Here is a 16,256-nt window from a genome sequence, read left to right on the forward strand (position 1 = left end):
TGGCATTTTCTTGCACGTGATGCCATAACGCAGGAAAGGATTTTGGTTATTGTCAGGCAATTTCAAGAAAACCAGAAGGGAAATAGAATGGCGGGCTGCAAGGACAGAAGCAGGGAGATCAGTTCAACCTTTGCAGGAACCTGGTGAGATGTGACCTGGGCAGGAGCGGTGATGAGAAGGAGACATGGCGGGGTCAGGTGTGTATTCTGAAGGTCCTGTCGGCTGCCTTGCTGACCATAGATGTGGTGTGAGAGAGAAAGGGAGGCAACCAGGATGACTCACAGGGTCTGGGCTTGAGCAACTGGACGAATGGGGTTGCCATTAACTGATGTTCGGAGTCTTACGTACAATTGCTCTCTCTCTTTTTTATTTTTGCCTGCATTGGGTCTTCATTGCTGCGCACAGGCTTTCTCTAGTTGCGGCGAGCGGCCGCTACTCTTTGTTGTGGTGCGCGGGCTTCTCATTGCTGTGGCTTCTCTTGTTGCGGAGCACAGGCTCTAGGTGCGTGGGCTTCAGTAGTTGTGGCACGCAGGCTCCGTAGTTGTGGCTCGCAGGCTCAGTAGTTGTGTTTCTCGGGCTCAGTAGTTGTGGTTCTCGGGCTCAGTAGTTTTGGCTCGTGGGTTCTAGAGCACAGGCTCAATAGTTGTGGCGCACGGGCTTAGCTGCTCCGTGGCATGTGGGATCTTCCCGGACCAGGGCTCAAACCCATGTCCCCTGCATTGGCAGGTGGATTCTTAACCACTGCACCACCCGGGAAGTCCAATAGCTCTTATTTTTAAATGTTGCTAAGAATTTTCTTTAAATATATGGGTATCAAAGCAAATCACATATACAGCTCCTGAAGCAACTAGATGACAGCTTCTGCCATCAAATTTTCAGAGTCAGGTCAGGAAACTTAACTTTGACTTAATAAGTAACAAATTTTAAAAGACATCAAAAATCAGCATATTTTTTGAAGCAGTTTTTTGTTGGGAAGAAAATATATAAGAAGTAGAAATAGAAAAGTATAAGTACTGTATACAGTTTTACCTTTAGCAAAATCCTTGTCCATTCTAGATGAAAATCTTTATCAGCTACGTCAGTGAATAGGTATATAAAAGATTGAAAGAAGTTGGGACAGACATCTAAGGGACTTGCATCTACCTTATTAGTAGTAGGCCTGTGTGCCGGGCATGTTCAGTGTATTGTTTATATGCTTTTTTTTTTTTTAAAGCACTGTTAAGTTTAAGAAAAACTGGGAAAGCCAGACCATTTTGTTCTGAGTAAGGTGACTTGAGAGTTTGTGAAACACCATTTTAGTCACTAAAGAAAAAAAAAAAAAAAACTCAGATTCTCATCAAGTTACTGATTGGAAAGAAACAAGTTGTAATTAAGTTCTTAAGTACAGGTGATGCCTGCCATTCAGAAATTCCACATTGGGCTTCCCTGGTGGCGCAGTGGTTAAGAATCTGCCTGCCAGTGCAGGGGACACGGGTTCGAGCCCTGGTCTGGGAAGATCCCACATGCCGTGGAACAACTAAGCCCGTGTGCCACAAGTACAGAGCCTGTGCTCTAGAGCCCACGAGCCATAACTACTGAACCCGTGTGCCACAACTACTGAAGCCCGCACGCCTAGAGCCCGTGCTCTGCCATAAGAGAAGCCACTGTCTACTCACCTCAACGAAGAGTAGCCCCTGCTCGCTGCAACTAGAGAAAGCCCACGCACAGCAGCGAAGACCCAATGCAGCCAAAAATAAATAAATTAAATAAATAAATTTTAAAAAGAAAAAAAAGGAAAGAAATTCCACATTTACTGTTTCAGCTGTTGCCGAGTGACCTTTGCAGGGCTGATGTCCAGGAGGGGGTCACCTACCTGCTGTACCAGCTTAGCCAGTTGCCCAGGCCTCTCTGTATCTCTTTACCCCAAAATAGTTAACTCTCTACAAGTTAAAATTTCGGTTTATTTGTCATAGGACCCTAAAAGAAAGTCTGCCACTGACGCCTAAGTGAAAGATGTTGCTTTTTACTTACTTTTTGCTGCATGTTATGCGAGAAAGTATAATGATGATAATGGTATTTGGAGATTCCCGAGGGTCTGAAGATTTATGGATGTCAGCAGTCTTTGGAACAAATGAAAGCCTTCTTGGGCACGCAGGCGTGCTCCTTGTTGGCGCGTGCCAGGCATCCACTTTGAGTTTTTTCCACCGGTCTCCCCAGAATGACTAGCCCAAACCTCCCTCCCCCCAACCCATGAACAGTGGCACGTCTTACCCGTTGGGTGATTAAAGGGATCGTGTGTTGCTCCAGAACTGAGCCTGGGATTGGAACACATGAATAACGTGGGCCAGGGTCAAGCCCAGATTTCTCCCTGGGCAAAATCAAGATGTTTTCATGGGGGCTTCCCAGGTGGCGCAGTGGTTGAGGACCTGCCTGCCAATGCGGGGGACATGGGTTCGAGCCCTGGTCTGGGAGGATCCCACATGCCGCGGAGCGGCTAGGCCCGTGAGCCACAACTACTGAGCCTGCGCATTTGGAGCCTGTGCTCCGCAGCCGGAGAGGCCGCGATAGTGAGAGGCCCGCGCACCGCGATGAGGAGTGGCCCCCACTTGCCGCAACTGGAGAAAGCCCTCGCACAGCAACGAAGACCCAACACAGCAAAAATAAATAAATTAATTAATTAATTTAAAAAAAAAAAAAAAAAAAAGATGTTTTCGTGGGCTGGCCGCACAACACTTCTGAGGACAGCAAACTCAGATGGCTTCCTGTTCTCTTCTACTTCTTGTGATCAGCTCCAGGGCTACCAGAAGCTCCTGAGCAGATACCTAGTTTCAGGCTTGAATGTGGTTTTGACCATCGTGCCAGCCATGCAGGAGCACTGACACAGGGAGGGGTGCTAGATGGAAAAGTCCCCCCTCCTTGTCTGGTCTTACAGGAAAGAACAAGTAAAAAAGTAAAGGGTTAAGGCTTCACTGATTCTGTGCTTCCAAAATATATTTGCAGAAAGGTTAAGCTACGTTTGTCTGTTCTCCAGTTTAGCGTGTTGTCAAAAGTGGTGGAAATACTACTACCATTTTATTCCACTCCGTGGTGGTGGGTTGTGATTGTTTCAGAATAAACGGTACTTGAGTTTTGTAAGTTTATCATTGAAGGGCTAGCAGGTTTTATTATAGGGCAGGATAACTTTACTCCTGTGGCTTCATTAATTATGATACCTAGACATAATCAGGCTCTAGCTAAGAATAGCAGATAAAATGGAAAATAATTCTGGGAAAAAAAGAGCTGAGATTCTGAGAAACTGAAAGAACATAGGAGAGGGCATCCACTGAGTCTCAGGACAACACATGGGACTAAAGCATCATTACTGATGGCTCCCTTGCAGGGGTTACCACAGCCAGGTTTTTTAGGAATATGTTCTTACCCCCTTGATTTTGCCTCTGTACTCCGTACCCTGTAGACAGAAATCATCTAAAACATCCTCCGTGATTCATAAATAACAATTTCGATGATTAGAATTTGATTCATTCATTTTTAATTAATAGACTTTATTTTTTAGAGCAGTTTTAAGTTTACAGAAAAATTGAGGAGAAAGTACAGTTTCCATATACCTCCTTTGCCCACACCCAGTTACCCTTGTTATTAACATCTGGCATTAGTGGGTACATTTGGTACAACTGATGAACCAATGTGGAACATCAGTATTAACTATAAAGTCCATACTTTACACTAGGGTTCACTCTTTGTGTTGTACAGTTCAGTGGGTTTTGACAAAAGCATGATGTCATGTATCCCCCCATTAGAGGATTATCCAGCATAGTTTCACTCCCCTAAATATCCCTTTTGATCTACCTGTTCATCCCTCATCCACTTTCCCCTTGAACCCTTGGCAACCACTGGTCTTTTTACCGTCTCTGTGGTTTTGTCAATCCATTCATTTTTAAGTAACTACCCAGCTGTTCCTAAGGACATTCCTTTATTTATTTACCATTCCTTTATTTATAAAGTGGGCCCTCAGTAAATACTATGTGCCAGGCATTGTTCTGTGCCTTGGGAGTATAGTAGAGAACCAAAAATTAAAAATAAAAAAATGCCCAAAATAAAATATCTCCCTTACACTTATATTCTAGTACATCAATCCTCCAGGCTCAGCTAGGTCCTAAGTAGGAGTGAAATGGGACCTCCCCCAGTTAGCCCCACAGGCTCAGGTCAGACCCCTTTTTCCCCCGTCTTTTCTGCCTGCAGTCTAGTTCTAGGGATCCCGTCTGCTGGCCTCCTCCAGATGCCACCTGGGTTTTCTCTCCTAAGACCAGCTAGGGCACGATGCCATTTCCCAACTTCCTCTCCTGCTGTCTCTGAAATACCTGTAGGCACACCTCTTTTAGACTCCCCTTAGGCTTTTACCACTAGTTATCTGTAGCCCTGCCTAGCGCTAATAAAAGAAAATAGTTCACAAAATTATAAGAAGTAGGTGCCCATGAAAATTGTCTAAATACTAGCTGGACAAGAGCTCCTCCTTTGGAAGAGGATGACCCGAAGTCTCAGCCTCCAAATGCCCTCTTCCTGGGCAGGCAGACATCAGTCCCCCTGTCTTGCCATAACGAGCCCCATTCTCATCCCTGCTGCCCTCTCCCTAGCCCTTGTCCTCTGGAAAGATAAGCGGTTTCAGTGGGTGAGGACGGGCCGGGGAGAAGGTGGAAGACAGAAAGAGATCCCTTTGCTCTTTCCGGCTCCACCTCTCTGCCTGCTTTCGGTTTCACACAAGAAACGTGCTTAAAGAACAACTAAATGGACTCCTTGGAACCCTCCTGAGCACATTCTTCCAGAAGACCACTGGGTCTGCTCCTACAGGCTGGGGGGGAGCCCACGGTGTGCGTCTGTTCCCAACTACACATTCAGCAAAGTCACGCTGATAGTGTGAATTGGCCGTGTTGGGAGCATGTACACCACGGAAATCAGTCAGCGCTACAAATCAGGTTTACTCTTTTTTTCCCCCAGAGAGCTACTTTACCAGCACACCACTGGGCAGATCTCTCTTAATCAAATCCTTGTATTGATTCTACCATAGAAATTAAATCCATGAGCACTGTATTAATTCACATGCTCTAATTCTGCTCTCCATGGTTGGGGGGCGGGGAGGGGGAATGCCAACCAAAGTCAACGGGGGATTTCATCCTCTAAGTCTTGAACACCAGGCTTTGCATTAAGCTGCGCAGAACTTGTTATACTTTCATACGACGGGTTATACTTCCATTAACCTTGAAAGAAAGATTGAGGCAATTCACAGGTGGTTTCATCCGCTTTATTTTCATTGATGTCTCACAACAGTATGATGTCTCACAACTTTCTGTTGCAGGTGTGGGGCGAGGGTCACGGTTAGCATTTCTTTCCAGGCCCTGCCCGCCCCGTAGACCGTTTGCCCGTCCTGTGTAATTAAGTAGGTGCCGCCCCTGCTGACGCGCCCTTTGTGCTCCTGTAGGACCGCGCACGCAAGAGCCAAAGCTGACGCCGCCGACCAGGCTGCTCTGGCCGCCCGCCAGGAGTGTGACATCGCGAGAGCTGTGGCCAGAGAGCTGTCACCTGACTTCTACCAGCCAGGTAGGACAGGTGACCTGTGATGGGAGCGGTAGGAGCACTGCCTCTGGTTTCCTTGTTTCCTTCTTTTCCTTTTAATCCAAAGGTCTGTGCCCCGTGAATTTCAGCGATACTACAAAACAAGTGGGAGCTTAGAGTGACACGTGCCTGAAGCCTGAGTGTTAGCGCGCTTGAGATTTGGCTTCTTCCCCGGTGCCTCTCCCCCCACTTCCTGCCTGCCCACCCCCCAGCAACAGACTGTGAGCTGATAGCAGTAAACAAAACAGGGATCTAAAAGAGAAGTATTTAAGAAATTGTGTTAGTGTGTTGGGGACCATCTCAGGTGCTCAAACAGATACCTCAAAATCAGAAACACCTGGAACAATCACATTAGCAGTAAGAGAAGAGCCAGTAAGTACTGTGACTTTATTTTTTTTAATACACCTCAAAGGAATTTGGTTAGGACGTAAAGAAATATACCACTTAAAGACAGATGAATCTGCACAGATTAAGAGGAGAAAATCAATCCAGATCATCTGGCTCAGATGTTATAAAATAGCAGTAAACAGATATTTACAGTGGGTTTAAATAGTTAACTCACTTCTTAGTGGTCTCCTAGTAGACTGCTTCCATCCCTTTCTTTAATATACTGGTGTTAATAAAACGGCAGTCGCCACCTTTTTATATATGTTTCTCCATTGTTTTAGAAACAGCACCTTCCTGTTGATTTGAGGGATCAACAGATTTCTAGGCAAGAGAGACTAAAAGCAATGTTCTAAATTCTAAGTCTCGAAATTTATATTGTCTTGGTAAAGAGTTTTTCACACTGGTTTCTGCTAATCAAGCTGGATAAGTAGCACCCTGCACAACACACGTATCCAATACCTGTTTGGTGCCAGTGAAGGTGATATAATATTGGAACCCGCAGGGCATTAGTGTGACTACATGAACAAGGTAAGTCACAGTGAATAGAAGACCAAGTGTCCGTGTATTCTAAAAGCTAGGAACTGGGCTATAATAAAGGATGGGAGAATGAAAAGGAAATGACAGGATTTTTTTTTTTTTTTTTTTCCTGCAAAGAATGAAGACAGTAAAAGGCCATGTTAACAAGACTCAGTTTTTAGGAGCGAGAGCTTAGGGAGGGGGCCCAGTCCGGTTGCTGAGTGATTTGAGTTATCACAGGGTGACTTCTGTACTAGTTCAACTCCAAGGGAGGTAACCAGTGATAATGGGTGTCTTCTTTTGTGTGCATCCTTTCTAAACCTCTGGGTGGGATTGAAATCATTTAATACGTATGTGTATTTTATCAGGAAAGGGAAATTTTCCATTTTTTTGCAGTAGGAATAAACGCTCTTCTGGAAACTCACACGCGTTAGCAGCTACCTGTTCTAGGGTGTGAGAGCTGGGGGAGGGGATTCAGCCACCCAGGAGGGATCATCTTTTTCCTCCCCAGCAGTGAAGCTATTGGGAGCAAGCAGCTCAGCAGTCAGGAGACGGTGCAGCCTCACGTAGCAGCCCTGGGCTTGAGCTGCTTTGGAAGCAGACAGACTTGCTGTTGTCTGCAGACGGTCATTTCTTGATTCTGTTGTTAATTCTGTTGGGGAATAGGGTCCCTGTAGCTTGCTATTAGGTGTTAACAAGAGGTAAATGATATGGGAGGTCGTCTCAATTTTCCAGGCTAAATGTTTTTAAAAGCCTTTTATGATGTGAAAGCATTTGAGAGGGGAAAGCATATTGTGGGAAAATGTAATTCCACCCTTTCTTAGCTAAAACAGCTTCATATAAGCAAGTTGTCTGCCAGTAATGAATATATCACAGTAGCACGAGATGACAAGGGGTCTGTTTGAGACAGGAGCTAAGGGCGGCGGCTGCAATCCCCTTTGACCCGCAGCCAACACTTCCTTCGGCAACTGTATAGAGAGCCTTTTCTGTACTGAGTATTATTGATCTTCTCACGGGAGCATAACTCATGCTTTCCACTCTGCATTTACAGGGTGATCAAATCAGATAAGACATTTCTGAAAGGGCTTTCAAGTACTTTTTTCTGAGTCAGGCTGCTTGTTTAATTTACATATCTCAGATACAAATGTTCCCTTTGTTTGGAATGGATGTGTCTTGTGTAGTTGTTAACCCTGGGGAAAAAAGGATGTCTGTCATAGCTTATATTTCGAACACTTTCATAGTAAGTTACCTCTTTTCAGGAGCTGGCGGTATTTTCAGATATTTCCCATCTTAGTTCAGTCTTATACTTTTAGTTCAAAACTGTATTATTCTATAGTTTAGTTTAAAACTACAGAAAAAAACGTAGCCATGTAGGATGGCTTTATCACTCAAAGGGCTAAGTCGTAACATATAAGAAAAAGCATACAAATGGATGTGTATGAATGTGTTTGTAGATAATTGCATAGTACCCAGAAACCTAACTTGCCATGAGTATGAGTGACACAGTGAGTTGTCCCCCAAGAACTTAGAAATGAGCTTGCCCTCTGGGAGTTAAAATGAGCCCATGAGACTGCACAGAAGTGTATAAAGTGATCACAAGTGATAGCATGGCTATAGTATAGCAAGATTTCCTTGTAACCTGATTGAGTGTATTGAAACCTCTAAAGACTTGGTCACCCAAAGTAGTATAGAAAAAAGAGTCACAGAGGCAAAAATAGGCAGTGCCCATCCAAATGCTATCTAGAGGAGAGCAAACCCATGGCCCAAAACCTTGGAGTACTGCAGTTGCATTGGCAAGGACGTTTCTGTTATGGGGAAGGATGCAGGGAACTGTTGCCAGCTGTGTATGGCGTTCCTGGCAAGATCATCCGAGTGAGGAAATGGATGCATCAGGTTAGCTCAGCATGATGCCATTAGATACTTGATTCATCTCATGCCTCTGTCTTAATTCCACATCCACCACTCACCTTCTCATTTTCGTTGAGCTTCTCGTGGAGGTCTGCCAACAGGGAGAGCACGCACTGGCGGTTATCAGTGCAAGTCTCAGGCCTTGGTGACATTTACCTTGCTCATTGTAAACTGATGAATTGGTCTTCTGGCGTCAACCATCAGTCTTTTGTGAGCTTTGGTGATGTGAGTCTGCCCCAAGGGATGGCTCTACTTCAAAGTGCTGATGAAATCGGGTTTTTAAGCCAGGAAAGCTGAGGTGAGACTTTGGATGATCACTGAGGAGGTGGTGGGGAGTTGGACATGGTGGAGAATGATTGGGAAACTATATGTGTGGCTCATTTCCCCACTGTTTCAATTTCCTTTCCATCAAGATGCTTATTTTGTTTTTAATTTCCAGTGATGTTTATCCGTTGTGGGGGGGTCACTGGTCACGGGTTGAAAAAGAGAATGTGGTAAATGTATTACTTAGGGCCCTCTTGCCAGGTGGCCTAGGCAGCACCCTCAACGAGCTTTGTCTTTCTGTGTTAAGCGTGTGTATTCGTCAGCTTGGGCTGCTAAAACAAAGCACCATGGGCTGCGTGGCATACACGATAGACATTTATTTCTCGTAGTTCTGGAGGCTGGAAGTCCAAGATCAGGGTGCCAGCATGGTTGGGTTCTGGTGATGCCCATCTTCCTGGCTCACAGATGGCCTTTCCCCAGTGCATGCACCTGGAGAGGGAGAGAACTCTGGTGTCTCTTCCTCTTTTCATAAGAGCATTAAGCCCATCGTGAGAGTCTCACCCTCGTGAACTAAGCTATCTCCCAAAGGCCACACCTCCAATAACATCACATTGGGGGTTAGGGCTTTAACATATAAATTTGTGAGGGGCAGGGAGACAAACAGGGTGTAACACACACACACACACACACAGTGTGCTGATTACTTAAAGTGAAGTCTTTTAGTATAGATTATCTTGAGACAATGTTAACTAAGCTCACACTTCTGGTATGGATTAAGAAGTCTTAAGAATTGTCCGTGCCTATCGTTAATATGTAATATTTTTGGTGAAGAAAAAAGAAGCATCCTGGAATAGGTGCCTTCTAAACTCACTTTCCAGACGCAAAATTCTGAATAAATTTTTTTCATAGAAAAAGGAAAACTGAATAGTCCACTAGTTGACGTGAAATTAATTCATGGGTTTGCTGGTTATTCTTACCACTCTTTCCAGTGTATCCCGTTCCACACATGTGTGTATTGACAGCCCACCATGTGCAAGGGGCCCTGGGCTGGGTGTCCCACGGCTTGCAGACAAGAGTGCTGTGGCTGTGTTCTCACAAGTTGCGGTATTGTTACCGATGGGACTCTAAAGTCCTATGGGAATGTAGCATTCTTTCCACATAGAATATAAAAGGGATCCTGCTATCGGTTACATAATTGTTTAAAAATCTTTCCATCTGGTCTTCTTTTACTGATTGGCAGTCTCCGTAGAAAAATCCTGCTTTCTATTTAATGACTTCTGATGTTGCTACAAAGCATTTGCCATCAGCACTGCCCTGGTAGACATTTGTTTGGAGGAGTCTTCGTGGTGCTTCCTCTGCCCACAGCCGTTGCCCTGAGGCTCAGCTATGAAGAACTAGCTGAACGCCCTGCTGTTTCCATCCGCCGTTCATGCCAGCTGTAACGCGTAACCTTTCCGTGTGGGTGCATGACACGTGCTCAGTGTTGTTGTTTCGTGTTGTGTGGCATGTCAGTGAGCAGGTGACCCGTCTCTGACTTCTTCCCAATACAAATCCCCAGGGGAAATAAAATCCCTTAGGATTTAGAAATACTGTCTGTAAAAACAGACAAAAAACGCTGACTGCAACAACTATCAACACTTCTCATAATTTCCCTCCTTGGTGATATTCTGAGTAGTCTTCTTAATGAACTGCTGCATCTCATCAACTTTATGCTGCTGGCATTGCAACACTGACACACATTACTACACAGACAAGTAGTAGTCACACCGTGTGCCTTCCAAGGAACTTGTCCAGGAAAAACTTCTGTCCTCTGCATTATACTAAATATCTTGTTTTAAAAGCACTTAACCTTACTCTGTAAAATCTAAGTGTATATCCTCATTTAGCTGGCCAGTCCCCAGTTGACTACGCCATGTTGGAACCATTTCCAGCTGGATGCAGGTAAGGAAGGCTGCAGTTGGGTTTACCTCTAGTCAACGTACTTTTTGCCATGTTTTAATTTTTTTTTTAATTAATTTTTTTTTTTTTGAGTCAGAAGTCTTTATTTCATGGTCTCACCCAGGTGCTTTTTCTTCATTTATTTTTATTCTAATTTTTATTTTATATTGGAGTATAGTTGATTAACAATGTTGTTAGTTTCAGGTGTACAGCAAAGTGATTCAGTTATACACATACATGTATCTATTCTTTTTTCAAATTCTTTACCCATTTAGGTTATTACAGAATATTGAGCGGAGTTCCTTGTGCTACAAGAACAGTAGGTTCTTGTTGGTTATCTATTTTATTTTATTTATTTATTTTAATTTTTATTATTTTTTTTATTATTTATTTTTGGCTGCGTTGGGTCTTCGTTGCTGTGCGCAGGCTTTCTCTAGTTGTGGTGAGCGGGGGCTACTCTTCGTTGCGGTGCACAGGCATCTCACTGCAGTGGCTTCTCTTGTTGCGGAGCACAGGCTCTAGGCATGCGGGCTTCAGTAGTTGCAGCACGCGGGCTCAGTAGTTGCAGCACGCAGGTCCTAGAGCACACGGGCTTCACTAGTTGTGGCGTGCGGGCTCTAGAGCGAAGGCTCAGTAGTAGAGCACATGGGCTTAGTTGCTCTGCAGCATGTGGGATCTTCCTGGACCAGGGATTGAACCCATGTCCCCTGCATTGGCAGGTGGATTCTTAACTGCACCACCAGGGAAGTCCCTGGTTTTCTATTTTAAATACAGCAGTGTTTACATGTCAATCCCAAATTTGCCATGCTTTTAAATGCCGATACTGGGTACATGAGAGTTACCTGGAGCATTTGTTAAACATCAAGATTTCTAGGCTTCGATTCATACTTATTAAATTCTCTGGGAATTGCACCCCAGGTACCTCTGATGGGAAGCAAATGTGGAGCGACTGCTTTGGAGTGCCTTTATTCCCTTATCCAGCCAATTTTTAACGCATAATAAAGCTGGGAGGGATTTTTTCATCTGAAAGGTGGTACTAGTAAATTCTTTGAGCTCAGCAGATTTTGAATATCAGTAGAAGCCCTGTAGATAAATCTGAATTGAATACACTTGGAAACCATGTCTTAGGAGATGGGCACAAGAAATGCCTTTCCTAAGACATTTAAGACAGGAAAACTGTCCAAAGGAGCAATGCATGAGATTTCTAAAGATCTAAAGGAGTGGTTAGACCGGTATTTGAGAGTTAATAAACATAATAAATACATTCAATGGAATCCAAAATAAAGCTTCGTAAGTCCGTTACTACAAAATCCTCCAACGGCCAAATCATTCTCTGCTTGGCCTATTAATGATAGCATAAATTAAGAGGTAGGCAGAGTTCTACTTACTCTTTACAAAGAGCATTTGAAACTGTGCTTTGTGTTCAGGTATTGTAAGTCTTTGATCTTTTTCCAGATAACTAAAGCATATCACTTTTTTAAAAATTATTTTTCTTGGACCCGCTATTACTGAATTGCCTGGGTTCCCTCCCAAATAAACGATCTCTTGTCACTGTTAGCGTTTCAGCAGTCTCATCCTATGCTGGCAGCTGTCACTTGCTGGGATCTGTCAAAGCAGCTCCCATTTCAGCTTCTAAGCTGCTCTCTGCAGTAAACGCAGGTGAGACCAGTGGTTACCCAGATAAATCCTGAACTTGTGTCACTGTTAGGGTCTCACATTTTCAAAATGGAGCACATAGGCTTTGTGACAGCTTTATTTCTCGTGGTTCAGTGACTGTCTTCTCCTTCCAACATCAAGAATGTATAACTAGTCATGTTTGCCAGAGATTATTTTTTCCCGTTCTTTTCTGTTGTGTGTATTTAAACATTAGCTTTTAATATGACTTAATCTTTAGAAGGATTTGCAAAATTAACTTTTGCACTTACCCCTTAAGATTGAAGACATTAAAAGTACTTCGTAATTTGTGTTTCAGAGTTAGGTGGCTTAAATGAAAAATGATTGGCTCTAAGAGTCTTGACTATTAATTACTTTTGCACGGAACACTTACTACCATGCCTAGATGGGTATTTCAGTAATGCTGTGATATTGGATAACAGGGAAGCACAAATGAAACCAAGTCTGATGAAATCTGGGGTAGAGGGGTTGGAGAAAAATATGTAAACAGCACACTGCAGAGGAGGGGTTGTGTGTAGATGAGGGGCTTCTCCATGAAAGGCCAGTATGAATGTTCTTCACGGGTTTTTGAAAGTAGGGGCCAGCCTGTGGATGAAGAATGTCACTTTCTGGTGCTGCTGATGCTTCTTTCTCTTGGTGGTATGTCCCAGTCACAACATCAAGGAAGAATCCAGAAACAAAGACAGCACCTCTTGAATCATTGCAGTTGCCTCTTTTTCTTCACTCATGTGAGATACATCTCTCTGTGCCAAGAATTCATACTGCCATTTTTGATGGAGGATGTAAAAGAAAATTGCCAATTTTTTTAAAAGGGGGTACATAACCAAGTTTAGAAAGGAAATCTCAATTGTCGGCGATCTTGACCTGTTTGGGAAATTTGAACCCTCTTTGGCTTTATCTTCTGGAGGATGGAATGTGAGATAATGCTCTTTTTATGCTTTTAGCCCTGAGTACAAGCTATAAATGTGGGTTCTTGGGGATTCTCATTTCTGGACTTAGTATATTCCATGTTGCATTATATTTTATCTTAAGGATACACAGGAGCAGTGTGACTTTGGGTGTTTCAGCTGCTACAGCTGTTTCCATATCAGTAAAATCAGGATATTGCCTGCTTCCTAAGATTTTGGTGAGGCTTTACATTTTGGAAAATGCCTTGTATAATAAATGGCAGTCTCACAACAGTAAATTATTATTCAGACCATCATGGGAAGAGCAATTACAAGTCGGTGGTATGTAATATTTTTATTTACCTTTTTGAAATTTTTTATTTTTACACAACTTTTAAAGGTTATTTTCTATTTACAGTTATTACAAGATATTGGCTACATTCCCCTTGTTGTACAATACATCCTTGAGCCTATCCTACACCCAGGAGATCTTCTACTCCCCCACCTTATTATATTGCCCCTCCCTCCCTCCCCACTGGTACCCACTAGTTTGTTCTCTGTGTATCTGTGAGTCTGCTGCTTTTTTGTTATATTCCCTAGTTGGTTGTATCTTTTAGATTCCATAAGTGACCTCATACAGTATTTGTCTTTCTCTGACTTATTTCACTTAGCATAATGCCCTCCAGGTCCATCCATGTTGCTGCACATGGGAAAATGTCATTCTTTTTTAATGTCTGAGTAGTAGTCCACGTGTGTGTGTATAAAACCTCTTCTTTATCCATTCGTCTGTTGATGGAGGCAGTATGTGTTTTTAACAATTTTCAGGATAATTGTTCTTCAGCCCCTCTGGGCTGAGAGGTGGGAGTAGAGACAGGAAGGGAAGCGAACAGATGCAGTGCTCTGGAGTTGACAAGAGCTGGTCAGCTCCTGTAAGCAAGTTGGTGGGTTATTTCTTCCTTGGATACTCCAGAGATGACATTGTCAGCTCCTGCCCATTTGCAGGGAAGAGGGCCAGCTGGACTGTGTGACCTTGACTTGACTTCCTGTGATGAAAAATGGCTGATGGGTGAAGTGGTGGCCAAAGGATGCGCAGGACCTGGTTACCGGGGAGGGGCTGAGGGGCAAAGTGCCTAGAAAGAAGGGCACTGCCTTGGAGCATGTCTCTGACCACTGGCCACCTTAAGCGCTCACTGCTGGTACCATCTTGTGATGCACATTCTCCTTACTCCCCACTCCCCCCAAAATCTGCCCATAAAATAACAATGGCACCAGGGTCCCTTTTTTTTTAAGTGAAATTTTTTTCTATTTATGAAAATAACATATGATTGTTACACAATTCTAAAGTACTCAGAAAAAGAAAAAAAAAATCCTGAGACTACAGAGCCAAAGACAACTGCCTTGTCTTGACTTTGATGCCTGCAGAAACGCTGCTGATGCAAATCCAGGCTGTGAAGGGACTCCGAGTAAGTTATCTTACAAAGTGTAACCTAAAGCTCAGAAGTCGTTCCTAACTAGGCAGTTTAAAAGCTCCTTTGATGAAGGGTCATTAAAAATATGTTGTCTGCATGTTCTCCACCTACAGTGTAGATACTTTATTAAACATTAGTATATTTAAGTGTTCTAATATATTACATATTAAACATACGAGTCGGTTTATCTTTGTATATGAGTGTATACTCTGTATTTTAGTTACACCGTGTAAATTTGAACGTTCAGATTAATTATGGTGCTGTCTCCAGTGCTCCATCCGTATGAATTCTGCCTCTGTATTCTACCAGCAGCAAAAATCAGGACTGTTTAACTTTTGTGGCTATCACAGTAGTGTAAATAATGGTATATATTAACTTAAAAACTTTTCATCAGTAAATAATCTTTTCTCCCAGGGAATGAAACGTCCTTATGCTTAGTCAAAGCCTCGTAAATATGTTTAAAACAAAAAGAGAAAAGGCTAAGCTGATTTAGCAAAAAAATATATGAGTAGCCATGAGGAACAAGCCTTTATGCCTTATTATTTTTTTTATCACCTTCCCTTGTGTTGTCCCCTTTCTCCCCAGGCCCAGATTATGTCAAACAGAGATTTCAGGAAGGTGTAGATGCTAAAGAAAATCCAGAAGAAAAGGTCCCGGAAAAGCCACCTACACCAAAGGAATCTCCTCATTTTTATCGCAAAGGCACGACACCCCCAGGGTCTCCCGAGGCAAGTCCCAAACAAGGCGGCTCTCCCTCCCCAGAGCCCGTGAAGAAGCAGAATCCCAGCTCAGGGGCAAGACTCAACCAAGACAAAAGGAGTGCAGCCAAGGAGCAGGTGACGGCCACCGTCAATAAGCCCTTGACCTCCAAGGCTCCCACGAAGGAGGTGGGAGCGGCTGTGCCCCACTCCAGGTACTCTGGCCGTCACCACGTCCCTAACCCCAGTAACGGGGAGCTGCACACTCAGTACCACGGCTACTACGTGAAACTGAACGCCCCCCAGTACCCCCCGGAGGACGTGGAGGAGGAGGAAGGGCCAAGCCAGTCTTCCTCGGCGCTGGTGCACAAGCCATCGCCCAACAAGTGGAGTCCCCCTAAATCTGTGACAAAACCAGTTGCCAAAGAAAGCAAAGCTGAGCCAAAAGCTAAGAAGTCTGAACTTGCTATACCAAAGAATCCAGCAAGCAGCGATTCGTGCCCTTCTGTGGAAAAAGAAGCCAATTCGGTAAGTTGTGCGAGACGTGTTTTTCTCTCCCTTTGCTCCTTTTGGTTCTTTCAGGTGGCAGCGTGGGGCGTCTGCGCCTTGATGATGATGATTTGCACCTAGGTTAGCAAAAGCCCCGGGAGCACCGGGCTGTGTAGAGTAGAGCCTAGCACTGGTAGCTTGAGCCACAGTGGGCTCTCGGGCAGAAACTCCTCTGTGCTCACTCGGCACCCTCAGGCTTCATGCAGCTAGGCTGACGTGACTAGCTTGTTGCAGCTCCACTTTTACAAGCCTTTACCAGCACTTCTTGGTGAGCTTCATGGTAGCTGTTGAATTCCCTGGCGGTCCAGTGGTTAGGACTCTGCACTTTTGTTCCTGGTGGATTTAAGGTTCTTTCTTCGTTGTGAAAGAATTCGGAGACA

At 44.0% G+C, this 16,256-nt stretch overlaps 1 protein-coding gene across 6 annotated transcripts in view; it reads left to right on the plus strand.

Moving 5' to 3' along the window:
• Positions 1-16,256, plus strand: part of JPH1 (junctophilin 1) — an 80,014-nt gene that overhangs the window by 54,378 nt on the left and 9,380 nt on the right. For 4 of the 6 annotated variants that reach the window (XM_036830310.1, XM_036830309.1, XM_036830311.1 and 1 more), the window contains exons 3-4: positions 5,453-5,571; positions 15,215-15,855. In XM_036830310.1, coding sequence (XP_036686205.1) covers positions 5,453-5,571; positions 15,215-15,855 — 760 coding nt within the window. Of the gene's footprint in view, positions 1-5,329; positions 5,406-5,452; positions 5,572-15,214; positions 15,856-16,256 lie in introns of those variants that run through there. The other 2 variants (XM_036830314.1, XM_036830313.1) reach the window with 2 other exon arrangements.

The sequence above is a fragment of the Balaenoptera musculus genome, chromosome 17 (assembly GCF_009873245.2).
Source record: "Balaenoptera musculus isolate JJ_BM4_2016_0621 chromosome 17, mBalMus1.pri.v3, whole genome shotgun sequence".
Classification (NCBI taxonomy): Eukaryota; Metazoa; Chordata; class Mammalia; order Artiodactyla; family Balaenopteridae; genus Balaenoptera; species Balaenoptera musculus.